The sequence below is a fragment of the Hippocampus comes genome, unplaced genomic scaffold (genome assembly GCF_001891065.2).
Source record: "Hippocampus comes isolate QL1 unplaced genomic scaffold, H_comes_QL1_v1.1 scaffold94, whole genome shotgun sequence".
Classification (NCBI taxonomy): Eukaryota; Metazoa; Chordata; class Actinopteri; order Syngnathiformes; family Syngnathidae; genus Hippocampus; species Hippocampus comes.
In genome coordinates this window covers 882,756-897,465 of record NW_017806059.1, presented here as the reverse complement: position 1 = coordinate 897,465, position 14,710 = coordinate 882,756, and the positions used below count along the sequence as shown (strand labels likewise).

At 41.5% G+C, this 14,710-nt stretch overlaps 1 protein-coding gene across 5 annotated transcripts in view; it reads left to right on the top strand.

Moving 5' to 3' along the window:
• The window catches only part of LOC109529694 (nuclear factor of activated T-cells, cytoplasmic 1-like), a 65,708-nt gene that overhangs the window by 17,242 nt on the left and 33,756 nt on the right, over window positions 1-14,710 (top strand). For all 5 annotated transcript variants that reach the window (XM_019893098.1, XM_019893096.1, XM_019893097.1 and 2 more), the window contains 3 exons: window positions 2,170-2,310; window positions 11,160-11,215; window positions 13,426-13,558. In XM_019893098.1, coding sequence (XP_019748657.1) covers window positions 2,170-2,310; window positions 11,160-11,215; window positions 13,426-13,558 — 330 coding nt within the window. The remainder of the gene's footprint in view (window positions 1-2,169; window positions 2,311-11,159; window positions 11,216-13,425; window positions 13,559-14,710) is intronic.

The following is a 14,710-nucleotide window of genomic DNA, read 5'->3' as shown; positions in this document are numbered from 1 at the left end:
CAATCCGGCACATGCAGTTGCCTCGCCCCTGACTCATCCGACAATTTGATCATACAAAGTAGTCTGCACTCAGCAGACAGATGCATTGTCATTTTCGTGCCAGGGCAATGGTCCAGTTCACTGTGTTTATTCGACGCGTTACGCCTCACTGAGCGTTCCTGCCACACCCCCAGCACATCTGCAAATTTGGTTCCAAAAAGTAGACAAGATTTTACACTCGCAAAAAGCAAGTGTAACTGTGTACATAGGTAACACGGTTTTCATGTTTTTGATCGAGGTGCAGGCAGACAGATTTGGTGCTTCATAGACGTGTGTGGTGGAAGTCATCCAATTAATTCATAAATATGGCCCCAGCATGGGTCCATCCCTCTGAATCACCACAGAAATCCATCCATTGCATTAATTCTAATTATCTTATAAAAATTTATTATAATAGCACCCACATAACTATTGCGAGGGTGGGGTCATAGTTAGACTTTCGATCAAGGGTGAAAGGGATTCTCATGTCACATGCATGGCCGACTAGATCGTCCACAAGGGGAGAGCTTTCAGTTTACCTGCTGATGTCATGCACGGACCCCAGCAAGTCTATTTATGTTTCCGCAATTTCAAGCATGGCGTTCTCGGGCGTACTGCGCCAAGACTGTTGAGATGAGATTAAAAAATAGATGCTTTTATTTTTAAGCACTAATTGAAAGTGGCCAGACCAGAAATGCTTATTTCAGTTTGTATTTAATGAGCGGCAAAATAAATCTACTCATTTCTGTTGGATGAGGAAGACGATGCTGACGTTTCTGCTTTTTCATGTTTGTCTATATTTCTGGTGCATGTGAAGACCACTGCGAAGATGCTCTGTTAATGCCCTCATTTTTATCCAAATGAGGGATGCCGCTAGGATTGGCTAGAAAAAAAACTATTTATGTCGCACAACAGCGTATGAAGGCACAAACGCCCTTTTACACCCAAATCTACCTATGCAAAGTCTAGCAAAATACGAAAAGAAAGAAAACTTCACCGAGGCGTAGAGTTAGACTGCAATATGCGCTAGAATTGTACCGGGCACAACAATAGGACCCATTGTTACCAAATAAGTCCAAGTTTTCAGGAGATATTTGTCAATTTGAAAAGAGTAGACTAAGGTTATAAGGTTGGTCGGGGGTTATTGAATGATCAAGGTTTATAAGTAATATTTAAATATATAAATTATATTGATGAGACCAAAGGCTCTATATTCGTAGACAGTACAGCTGCGCTCGAGTGTATCCTCATTTTTGTGCCTACACAAGCCTTGATGTGTTTGTTTGGGAATTCTGTTCATATTTCTGCACTATGTAGGGCATTCCAGCGTGATGAGGGCATTTACTTTGACGTACGCCGAGCACACCTGATATTTGGGTGATTGCAAGTAGACTAAGCTTTATACCTGCCGGAACCAGGTCAAAGTTCTGGTGCAGGTGTTTTAATAGTGATGAATTTTATTGGTGCACAGGAAGCCTGATTCTGAGCTCTGCAAACATGTTTGCTGGATGTCATTGCATTTCATTCATAAATATAACAACAGCGTGGATTAAACCCTTTAAATCATTGCTGAGATTTATTATATATATATATTTTTTTTTTCCTATGGTCACACACAGACATGTAAAGTCCGAGTTAGAAGATGGTGTCTCTCTTACATACTGTATGTTTAAAATCATCCCCCTCACTGTCGCACAGTCATGGAATGTGAGAGGTGGGGTGGCGGCGATACACAGATTTACGTTCAAGGTTAAAGACGGTCCCCAAATGTCCAATTCACAGATCTGTGATCTATCCAGCCAACTTCGTCATCTGACCGATGAGGTCTGCTTGCAGTTCCTTACAAACATACTTTGCGCCCCTTGACCCACTGCAGGACATGAGCCTATCAGTTTCTTCTTCCGTCATGTCAAAGACGATCAGCGTACGTCATGCGAGCGGCATTTTAAGGGAATGAAATAAACTGCTTTAAATGCCAGTGAATCAAGTCGGCTGTGTTCACACCCACAACGGAGCTAAATTGCCCTTTTTAAAATGTGCCATGCTGCACCCACTTGTTCGGGTCTAGAAAAATACCAAAAGTTGCGTAGTCCGCCTCTGTGCAAATTTATATTTTGCCTCATGCCAGATTTGCCTGTTTTCCATCGACAGCCCAGCGCTCAGCGCAGGAGCTTCCCTTGGTGGAGAAGCAGAGTGTGGACAGCTACCCTGCAAATGGAGGCAAAATGATGGTGCTGAGTGGTCTCAATTTCCTCCCTGACTCAAAGGTGGTGTTCGTAGAGAAGGCCCAGGGTGAGTCGCAGTGCCCAGTACATAATTACCACATTGCCAGTAAATATCTAATCTCACTCTCTTACTATCTCTTTTAAATGTGCCATTCTCCTCTCCCTTCACAATCCTTCGTCTTTCAATTCCCCCCATCAAAATACAGCAGGACTTGCCATTGAGCCACATGTGTTGTACATTAGGCCATTATATTTTTACCCAAAGCATATTTACATTTGCTGAAGTTTCCATAGCCGGTTCACTGGCGCTTGCCACAAGTTAAGGAATGAATCATTACCATGGCATGTTTGACCACTTTCTTCGGCTTAGTCTGTCTTATGCCACGATTTGTGACATTTGACCCTGTTCGCTAATTTTCACCTGCTGCTTCCTCAACCTAGTCAATTGACCCCTGTCTGTCTGGGAGTGACACTTGCACATGCAGTTTGTTGATGTTGACCAAAAACATTTTCCTCTTTGTGTATCAGGCAGAAATATAAAATAATACTTACCATGGATTTCCTTGATTGGGCATTCATCTAAAGCACCACCTGAGATTAATCGTAACATTAGGTAAAAAAAAAAAATTCAAGACATGTTGAAATATACAATCATGGTTTTGTTTTGGTTTACAAATGTGTTGAAGATTACAATGTACGTACACTACACTTGCATATTCTGCAATAACTATCTTAATGGATTTAATTATTTGGAAGTCTATAAATTGTGAATAGATTAATTGATCAAATATTTAAGAATAAGGGCAACCTGGTGGTTTACCGTTTAGTCCGTCATCTCACAGTGCAGAGGTGCAGGGTTCAATTCCGGCTCCGGCCTTCCTGTGTGGAGTTTGCATGTTCTCCCCGTGCCTGCGTGGGTTTTACTCCAGTTTCCTCCCACATTCCAAAAACGTGCGCGGCAGGTTAATGGAACACACAAATTGTCCCTAGGGGTGAGTGTGAACGCGGATGGTTGTTTGTCTATGTGCGATTGACTGGTAATCAGTTCAGGGGTGTCCCCTGCCTACTGGCTGAAGACAGCTGGGAAAGCCCCCAGAACTCCTTGCGACCCTTGTGAGGATAAAGTGGATCAGAAAATGGATGGATGGATGGATGAATTTAAAAATAATATAAAGTGACAGAGATAATTAAAGATATACATTTACATGTCTATAAATGACCTGATTTAACCCATAAATCCACTTCATGTCGTCCTTGTTCATTAATAATGGAAAAACAAACAAACAAATAAAAACAGTTTTTAAAAAGTAAGCTAAGACAAAGAGAAAGTAAATTCAAATGAAAGTACTGACGAATATAGTTGTCTTTGTCTACGCATAAATAAATAAGTAGAAGAAAACAACCCCTCAAAATTGCAATTGTCACTGAGTTAGAAGAGTGTCGAACACAGTGATTGGAAATTGTGCTTGATTGAATAAATAGTAGCCTAAGAACCACCTCAGATGAAGGCTCTTGTCAAGTTAAGATGTTTTAGTTTCTCTGTCTACTTCGTTCAAAGCAACTCTCTAAGATAAAACACAAAAGGGGCGGAAATCACACACATTTTGTTTCATAAACTAGTCATTTCATCCTAAAAATGAATAGCTTTGTTAATATTCTCACCCCCACGGCTAACTGCCTTCACTTTAAAAATACTCTTCGAAGTGTTCAGCAACTGAAAGGGTGAGTCAAAGGTGGAGGAAGAGGAAGTGGATGAACTTGGTCAAATGGGGCTCTTCCTTTTTCTGCCTTTAACTTAGTCATGGAGGGGGTTCCCCCAGAGCACCTTTGTCTAACCCCTCATGCCATATGAGATGTATGACCTCGTGTAGAATGTATTTTCCTTCCTTCAACTACAATTTCTCTTCCTCTCGAGCGACACTGTTTCCTTTCTGTCTCTCTTTTCACAAACAACACTGCACTTTATCCTCGTATTTTTTTTACCCCTGTCCTTAATATCGGGTAAAGACATTAACAAGCTTGGAGCTCTGCACTGCTGGGATCCCTGCACCAAGCTTGCCATCAAGATTTCACGTGTATGATTTCCATTGTTGTGGTGTCCAGCAGCAAGATGAGTGAGCGTGCCTGACTACTTCTAGTCTACGTTTATATAAACTTTTATGACCCACCACTTCCAGGGTCCCCTAAGTCAAAAGCCCACTACAAACACATTTCACATACACACACGGACAAAATTGTGTGTGTTCTTCCTCGAAAGAAAGAAAGGCCTTGGCTTAAACTGTCAAACATAATCATAAATAAGATATTTTAAAGACTGCTGAAATTGCTGAAAATGTACTCCAGTAATGGAAACCTTGCATTGCTCTTTTTGTGGGCTAACATAATTATTTGACATTGTCTTATTCAACACAAACTAATGAAACTGTCCTGGAAAAAATTATGACGGGACCCTCGACTTTTTTTTTTTTTTCTTCACAAACATTTGTGGCGCTCACTCCAATCAAACATTTTCAGGAATGAGACTTCTTGCGGGCAAACAAGTCCAACTGTTTCCAGTTTGAAGGGTACATTTCTCCAGACTGCTTGCTTCAGTCCCCTCCACGGATGTTCAATCGGATTTAGATCAGGGATCATCGAAGGCAAATGACGAATCTGTTTTTTTAATTCTTAGCCATTCTGTTTTTTTTTTTGTTTCTATCCGTGTGTTTTGGGTGGTTGCCCTGTTGGAGAGGAACCATGACCTGTGACTGAGACTAAGCTTTGTGACTCTAGGCTTTTTCGCTCCAGAATGCCTTTATAGTACTACGATTTTACTGTACACTGCACAGATTCACGAGACCCTGTGCCAGACGCAGAAAAGCCACCCCAGAACAGAACTGCAAAACCGCCACATTCAAGCGTAGGTGCAGTGTTCTTTCTATACGGCCTTTTTTCGTGTTAACACAGCGCTAAAGCGACTTGCCCAAAAAGCTGCAGTTCTGTCTCATCCGTTCAAGATATTTGGCTCGACAATTTGCATTTTGGCCAATTCCAGTCTCATAAGTATTTCACTCACCATTGTGGCTTTCTTTGCCTTTTTTAACATCGGGTTACCAATAATTTTACCAAAAAAGGAACACTGTACCCACTGCGGCACATGGAAGAAGCTCATTTCATTATTCTGTGCTGGGTACAATGAAGTGGTAAGACTTCACGCATTCCGCCGCAAACGGCAGAGAATGTAATTCGAGCTGCATGTCCTCTAACAGAATAAAAACAATGAATGTGAAATTATTGGATTATTATGAAATGGCCGTCGATGAGCCCTATTCTAAAGCCTATTGAACATATGTGCAAGCAGCTGAAGTGTGTTGTGCGGAAAAGGTACACTTCAAACTTGAGGGAGCTGGAGCATTCTGCCAAAATACAGTACCTGTCAACTAGTTCACCAGTCTTATTGAGAGTTAAGAAAATTTGTTGGATTGCAATGATCACCTGAACAAAAAAATAACCTTAAAGGTACCATCGTTTTCATCAAGGCCAGTTTCATGCGTACATTTTATTCGTACCATTATTTTCTTGCACCACAAGTAAAGCAGTGGAAGATTTTCATGACTTCATTTTCAGTATAACTTGTATTTTTGTAATTGTTTTACCAAAATCCATTGTGAGGTTTTCTCTTTTCACTGGAAAGATAACACTGTTGTTTATGTGTGTCTGTGTGGCACAAAGATTGCATGGAAACTACTGCATTTAGAGTTCGGAGTATTAAAAAAAAGTACTTTCGCAAATATTTAGCTTACAGACTTCTGGTATTGAATCAGAAGCCTTCCATTTCATGAAGTTTCACATACTTGAAATAGTTCTTCTTTTTGCTTTACACAAGGACTATTTAAATCGCGTCATGAAAAATAAAACAATACAAGGTCAATTACTACATGCTCCATGTTTATTTTGTCACTTTTGGTTTTAGTTTTCTTTGGGAAAGTCCATGCCTACATGCACCCAATAACTACTACACAAAGGCATGCGCTTCCACACACAGTGAAACAAAACTTGGCTGTTGATGTGCATGTACAGTCAGGCCCTTTGTGCTGCATACACATCAACACTCTCGCCATCGTAGTGAAAAGTCATTGCTTGTGCTGCCGTTTATGATCAGGACAGCCACTGAATTTCAGAGAAATTCCACAAATAAACTACAATAGAACACGTTTGAGTGGCCCCACTTAAGTAAACAATAACCCACGCATCATCCACGTGCACAGTTCATTAAGCCTGTCCATGGTCATGCTCACATAGTTGTTCTTTTTGCTGCCTTCCGTCTTTTCCTTCCTGTTTTATGCAATTGTATTGTCAAGGTTACAGAGTAAAGCGCACTTTTATTTGCTGTAATATGACATAACGGGGCGGCCCGGTAGTCCAGTGGTTAGCACGTCGACGTCACAGTGCAGAGGTACCGGGTTCGATTCCAGCTCCGGCCTCCCTGTGTGGAGTTTGCATGTTCTCCCCGGGTCTGCGTGGGTTTTCTCTGGGTACTCCGGTTTCCTCCCACATTCCAAAAACATGCATGGCAGGCTGATTGATCACTCTAAATTGTCCCTAGGTGTGAGTGTGGGCGTGCATGGTTGTTCGTCTCTGTGTGCCCTGCGATTGGCTGGCAACCGATTCAGGATGTCCCCCGCCTACTGCCCGAAGACTGCTGGGATGGGCTCCAGCACCCCCCGCGACCCTAGTGAGGATAAGCGGATTGGAAGATGAATGAATGAATGAATGAATGAATGACATAACGGAATACAAACACCATCTTTTGAAATCGATTCACACTCTCACTAGTATTTCTTTCTGTCACTCCGGGAGACATCCCCAGTATCCACTAAGCACAGCACAAAAGTGGATCTCACGACATTAACCCTTTCAGGGACAGCGGTTACTTCAGTGGACAGCTTACCATGTTATCAGGTTACAGGTGCAAGAAAGGGTTAAGGGAGACCTTGTCTAAAAAAAAAAAAAAAAAAAAAAAATGCCCTTTATTTTTCAATTGGTTGACCAATGGGAGAACAGATGCAAACTCCACAAACACTCCAAGTTGTTTTTATTTGCCCACTTCTGTTGTGGCGTGATTTTTGTGTGTGCGTGTGCGTGTGCGTGTGCGTGTGTGTGTGTGTGTGTGTGTGTGTGTGTGTGTGTCATCAGCAGTTTTGTGTTTCACATAGCGTCGCTGACATCCATTGGAGCATAGGATATATTCGTACTCAATGCCGTTTTAACAGTGCTCTGCGATTGACTGACATTTGAGGTCCGTCCTTTTGTCCAAATGGTCTGCTCAAGGTTTGTTTCCTTCCTCGCCTAGTGGTTGCTCACGTGGGGCTCATCTGGACTTTCAATAAGTGGAGAGTGAGGTTCTAGACCTGCTCCAAGTGTGGCCTGAGTCAACTTCTGTTGGGATTTGACACTGTGCAGTCGACATCAAAATTGAATTGAACTGAAATAAATTACCAGCGATGTGTTGAAGCCTCTGCGATGATCCTAAGCGGGAGAAGCGCTATAGAAAATAGATGAATGCATGATTTCTTTTTTTTTTTTTAATTGCCATAAAATTCTTTGTAAAATAAAAGTGTTTAAAATAACAACATAAAGCAATTCCTTTCCAATATTGTTTACTATGCATGTGTGTGAGAAGTTGAACATTGAGATTCTCTTCAATGCTGATGCATGAAGGAATACCTGGCACACCTCGTGCAGTGTGTGTTCTGGCTTGCCCTGCTTTTCCTGGATGGAATGATTCTTAGCAGCAGGTAAAACAGATAGACAGACAAACAGGTGAGATAGAGAGATGGGGTAATCCTACACTCTGACTCGGAGGGGTGTGGGGTTAGTGTCAGGGAACTCCCTTGTGAGCTGGATAGTTTTTACATCTGGTTGGACTGGAGGATTGCCCGGAGGTCAGCAGCCTCACACATGGAGGGCCGTGGCAGACGACAGTCTGATCCTGTCCACGTCTGGCACAGGCTGAATTCTGAGTTGCAGTATTTTCTTTAAGAGACTAAAGTTTACAACGGAGCCTGTCAAACGCTTTGTGTCGCGTCCAAAAATGGAATACATTGTGTGTCACACCTTTTAATAGAACTCAGACAGTGATCGGCACTGTTAGATTTCATTCAAACTCAACTTTGTTGAGTCTGGCTACAAGGGGCAAGTCTAAACATTAGACAGATTACTCCGCATATTGTACTTTTAGCAGTGTCTAGACTGCCATTTGTCTTCAATACTGCTGGCACCCAGTTTTGGCACTGTTTCAGAATAAGGTCAGCCACCACCCTTGCTTCGGGATCCAGGTGAAGTGTAAGAATTTGTTCATGACTCAACCCCTGTCACGTTTCTTGTGTCAAGTCATTGTTTAGAACTCAGCATCTGAAAGAGATGCATCGTTTCCATTTTTACCAGTTGTCTGAGGAGCAGACAGCAGGCCCTTCAGAGAAAATAGCAGAAAAATCGCTGTGATTAGTCAAATCATTCACTATAAATATACATTTTATTGTATGCCAATGAAAATAAGTAACTTCTAAGGTCGGGGGCATCACGAAAGAAAAGAAAAAAAATATTTGAAATCTGTTGTACAGTACGACAATGCTCTCCCAAAGTTGACTGAAAATTTGAGTAGATTTACTCAAAGCGGTTTCATATAATGGATTGATGGATGTCTGTCCATGTTGCTTTTGTCAAGCTCTTATCCACCTTTAAGCGAGTCATGGGCAAGTTTACATTGAGGGATGTGTTCATCCATTTCTCATTTTAAGTGGGACTGGATTGTAGCCAAAACATTTTTTGGCACGCCTCTAGCAAGGGTTACTCCAACAGTATGTGCTCTCGTCTCACATATTTACAATTAAAAGGCGGAGCAAAAGCTGATGATGTTGCGGGTGCATACTGCGTGGGTGAAGGCAGCATGAAGGAGGAAGCTTTGTCGGTAACAGAAGTATTTTGCAGATGCAGCGGGGGGAAAAAAGGTGAAATGGAAATTTCTGTGGTTATCAGTTGAACAGTGCTCTTGAGTTTGTCAAGAAAGACTATTTCTGGCCTCAGCCAAGCCCGGTAACAAGTAATTATCAAATAAATATTGCAGCCCATAATACGTGTGAGAAAATATTTACAGGAAGTTACACATGGAAACATTTCTACTAAAGTAGGTTTAAGTTGACTTTACACTTTAAGACTTCTCTTTCGGAGTGTCGACCATAGCTAAGGCAGGTCAAATACTCTTTTGGTTCCCTTTGATGTAATCTATTGAAGGTCTCCTTGGCTTTTTTGACTAAATTTGACTAATCCTTATGGCCCAGAAGAATCCCCAGAGACCTTTATTCGGTTGCACAATTCATTCACCTTCTCCTGATCAGTGGTCCTGACATGCCCTTTGGTCATCCTGTCTAGTCTCTCTATTTTCCCCTGTCGTTCGTTTAAAACCATTGCAACTGTGTGCGACTATTTACAAGCACTTTTTTTTCTGTTAAAAATCTCTTTTCATTTCAAATGACTTTATTCCCTTTTAACTCAGATTTAATAGAGCCATTGTGGAGACAGTCCTGACCCTGCTTCAAAAGGTCATTGTATTTAAGCCAATCATGATCTTTCATTCTTTCACTTCCCATGTCATGTTAAAAACACGTTTAACACTATTTTCCCTACATTTTCCAGAGGTGCTCAAATATCCCAAATGGGACACACCTCAGCACAGCAGCAGGAACTACTATATTGCTTTAAGCCTGGAAGTCACACTTACTGTGTCATCTAATAAAACTTAATAGTGGTGGTACAGTACCACATTGCTCATCCTGCTGCTCATGTCTAAGGGAGAGCCCGGACACCCTGCAGAGGAAACCCATTTCGGCCACTTGTATCCAGGACCTTGTTCTTTCGGTCACAACCCACAGCTTGTGACCATATGACCGAGTAGAGTACGGCTTCCTCTTTTGGCTCATCTCCTTCTTCACCAAGACAGACCAATACAGAGTCCACAACACAACAGAAACGACAGCAATCCGTCTGTCGATCTAACGCTCCATCCGATCCTCACTCGTGAACAAGATCCCAAGATACTTAAACTCCTCCACTTGGGGCAGGATCTCATCCCCGACCTGGAGAGGGCAGTCCACCCTTTTCCGACTGTTCTGCCCACAGTAAAAGTTTTGGGGCATTTCATAAAGGTTAAAAGAAAAAAGGGGTTTGTAACATTTCTTGATTTGAAATGTCATAATTCATGTTTTTCCATGTAAAGGGTAATTATGTTTAAAATCTCCCTCTAGTAATCGCAATGCATTGTGGGTAGCAGACGTGTTTCATCAGACGAATCGCTGCAGAAAGGCCTGACTGTGGTCGTTCTAACTGGTTCTCCTGTGTTACATTCCTTTTCTGTACACCTTCGAAAACAATGGCTTTGCAATCTACATTTTCATCGAGCTGAAAGGAGCAAGACGCTCAGTTTCCTGGCTCATGAAGATTTGAGTTTGGCTTGCTGTTGACCTGCGTTAACATACCCGGTGTATCTAAAATGTATTGATAACAGTACACTGACTGATGACCATGGTCTCAGATTTGTAAGTGCCGATTTTCATCCCAACTGCTTCACACTCGGCTGTGAACTGCTCCATTGAGAGTTGGAGATCACGGCGTGAAGAAGCCATCGGTACCACATCATCTGTGAAAAGCACAGATGCAATACTGAGGCCACCAAACTGGACCCCCTCCATGCCTCGGCTGCGCCTAGAAATTCTGTCCATAAAGGTTATGAACAGAATCGAAGGGGCAGCCTAGTTTTTACCAATGTACTGTATAAAATGTGAATGTATGCCATCTAATTGCAAACATGTTATTGGCAATGTCCACAATGGTTTTAATGGGGGGTTTTTTTGTTTGTTTTTGGGGTTTTTTTTGCCCTAGATGGTCATCATCTGTGGGAGATGGAAGCCAAAGTTGACAAGGACTCTGTCAAATCTGTAAGTGCCCTCATGATTTCACTGTTCATACTCTTCATATCCTCCATGGACACTTGCTACTTATCTGTCTCTTTCTCATCTGTCCCTCTTCATGATGTAACCTTTGCTAAGGCATTGCTACATGGACACTGATGATTAGCCCATGCAATCCTGAATGGAATTTTCAATCTCGGCTCTAACACATGGTAAACACAAGCAACCATATTGCTTGCGCATCAATGATTCACAAACATTCACATTAATAATAAAAACAAGCGCACGAACGTCAGATGTTTATTTCACAGTGAAAGGTTCCTTTGTGGTAAATTCGAGCCCAATCTGCGCTGGGGCCGTGGAGCTTTTCATGAGATTGAGACTGTGAAATTAAACGGGCATGTTGTACTGACCCTCAATCACTTATTCGCACATTGCCTCATCAAATATGGTATCAAAGAGACTCATCAAGAGAAAGGAAAGGCTAATTGAGTCAATTAACATAACACTGAGATCTGCTAAATCTTAAATGTTAAGTACAGGATTGAGTGGTGGCCGTGTGTTTGGAGCCGCTAATGTCTGTCATCATCAGTGACTACGTTTACATGCAGTCATTAACCCTTTCAAAACCCCAAAATATTGGCAGTATTCAGGTGTTAAAAGGCCAACATGCATAAAAACAGGATAAGACCCCTGGGTTTCCCCTTTCTGAACCTGAATATTTGGTCATATGAATGGAATAGGGTCGGCACGGTGCTCGACTGGTTCGCATGACCGCCTCACACTGCAGAGGTCCAGGAATCGATTATGGGCTCCGGCCTTCCTGTGTGGAGTTTGCATGTTCTCCCTGTGCCCGTCGGGGTTTTCTCCAGGTATTCCGGTTTCCTCCCACATTCCAAAAACATGAACGGTCAGTTAATTGAACACTCCTGTGCCATGTTGTTTTCCTACTCGCGATGCATTACACTACTTTTCCAAGGGCATTGTGGGTAATTTTCAATGGCCAACATTTTAATCCTTGGACATTCAGACGAAAAGGCGTGACCCCTTCATAGTACAAAATATATGAAATAGTGTGCTTGGACTCTGCCATTGACGGTAGAAAGTAACAAGTGGAAATGATGTCTAATTGTGTCAGGATGTCAGTGCATCACCATTTAAATCGGGTTATTCGAATGGGGGGTTGGGGGGTAACTTTCCGCTCAAACCATGTAGACAGGTTATTCCAAATGTTTCAGAAATTGACATTTTAACCTGTCACCTGAATACTGACTGCAAGTAAACATAGTCAGGGTTTCATTTTGTAAAATTAAAAAAAAGTGTCTCACATAAAGCATGGACACAAAAACTCTGCAAATTTATGGTGTTTTTCTATTACTGTAAATTAATTGCATCATGAGATGAATTCATTGTCTCCCAGGCCGTTGACCTGATACAGTATACTGTATAGTTGGAGTCCCAACTGCTAAAAAATAGGAGGAGTAGAAGATTAAAGACACGAGGTTGATGAAATACAAATACCACGGTAGGAAGAAAAAGCAGGAGCACACTGGAATTCTTTTCTTATGTCACGAGATTGCCTTAACGCACTCCAGACTGCCGACCTGCATTTACTTTTATTGCCGTTGGAAGTGTGCTAACTTTCACTGCAAGGGATGGTCAGGGAAAGCCTAGCAAGTACACACACACACACACACACACACACACACACACACACACACACACACACACACACTTTTACACTCACTCAACCACCTGCATATTTTTCTTGTAATCATCTGGACAGCAGACCCCTTTCCCACCCACCATTTTGTTCACAGCTATGGCCAATGTAAACTTGCCCTCTGTCACAGTAGACTGTTTTGGCCTTTTTCGATCCCAACCAGAGTGGCAGCCAAGAAATTAGATGCAATTAGACACAAACACTTGAACAAATTTTTTCCTTGTTCCTGTGTCAAACTGAAAGTCAAAAAATACTGACATCCGTCCAGACTTGCACAGTTGGGGTGGAGTTAATGCTGTGCAAAAAAGAACCCCAGCAAAAAATAAACCAGCTACTTCTCTTGACTGATGCTGTACAGGAGGAAAGCTAAAGCCCTGAGGTTTCCTCAAATACAAATATGGGCAACCTCATGGGCTCTACTCCTTCAGTGCAGATGGGCTCATTTAAACCATTTATATGTCTGTCTGGCTATCTGTCTCAAGGGGTGAAAATGTTTTTTTTTTGTTTGTTTCAGAATGCACTTTTTGTTGAGATCCCACCATACCGAAACCAGAGAATATCCAACCCATTGCAGGTTAACTTCTACGTATGCAATGGCAAGAGGAAGAGGAGCCAGTACCAGAACTTTACCTATCTTCCTCCCACTGGTAATCAACATTAATATTATATACACATTCTTGTGCTCTAGTGTTATATAGCTTTGTGTCATTACAATATGTCTCATTTTTTTTTGTGCATTTTTTTTTGTTTTATTTTTTTTTTTTACATTATTGCCGGGAAGTGCAGAGTAGTCTGTGAGTGTGTGAAGTGTCTTTATTCTATAGTGGGTCCACGTTCCCCAGCAATGAGCTATACTTTCTGAGTGACAGAGCCTTGGAGCAGTGTTGATGTAGACAAGTCAATCACCCCGCAACCTCATTCTCGCAGCCCCACATCACACAATACCTGCCTGGTTCACCAACACACCCGCAAACGTGCAGGGGTGTGTATGCGTGCGCATATGCACTCACATATGCAGGGCTTTGTCATTCATGTAGCAACCTGAAAACTCAGGGTTACTTCTCTCAGTGCTCATAGATGGCCCTCACATTGGAATTTAAAGAATGGATTGGTGAGAGTGTAAAAAGGTGTTTTATACACACACACACACACACACACACACACACACACACACACACACACACACACACACATACATACATACATACATACATACATACACACACACACACACATACATATACAGCTGTGTATATATGTATATATATTAGAGCTGTCAAACGATTAAAATATGTAATCTAATTAAAAATGCAACTGTCATAATTAACTCAAATTCACAAAAAATTAATTATGATTACTCACGCATTTTTTATCGTTTCTGAATTTCCTTTTATATTTTTTGTCCTATTTTTCCCCATTTTAATGCTCTCATCAACATGGAATCATGAATCACTTTTCTATGTGCAAAATGCAAATATTTACTGAAATAATTTTGATTTTCAATTTTACATGAACATTTTTCACTTGAAGCAGTTATTCACACATAATCTCTCACACAATATTACTGTCCATCAACAACAGTGAAAAAAATATTTTGTCACACAAGAGCTGCTTTAACAGCTCTTTTTATGGAATCAAAACAGAGCAATATAACATTATAAAGTGCACATCTAAGGTAAACTAGTACTCAGCCTATAGTGGATTTAAGCCATGGTTGCATACTTCGTTTTTCTCAAGTTTGCTTTGAACACAGCAGTCAGGCTATGTTGATTCTGTTGGTCCTTCTTGCGCGGAAGTCT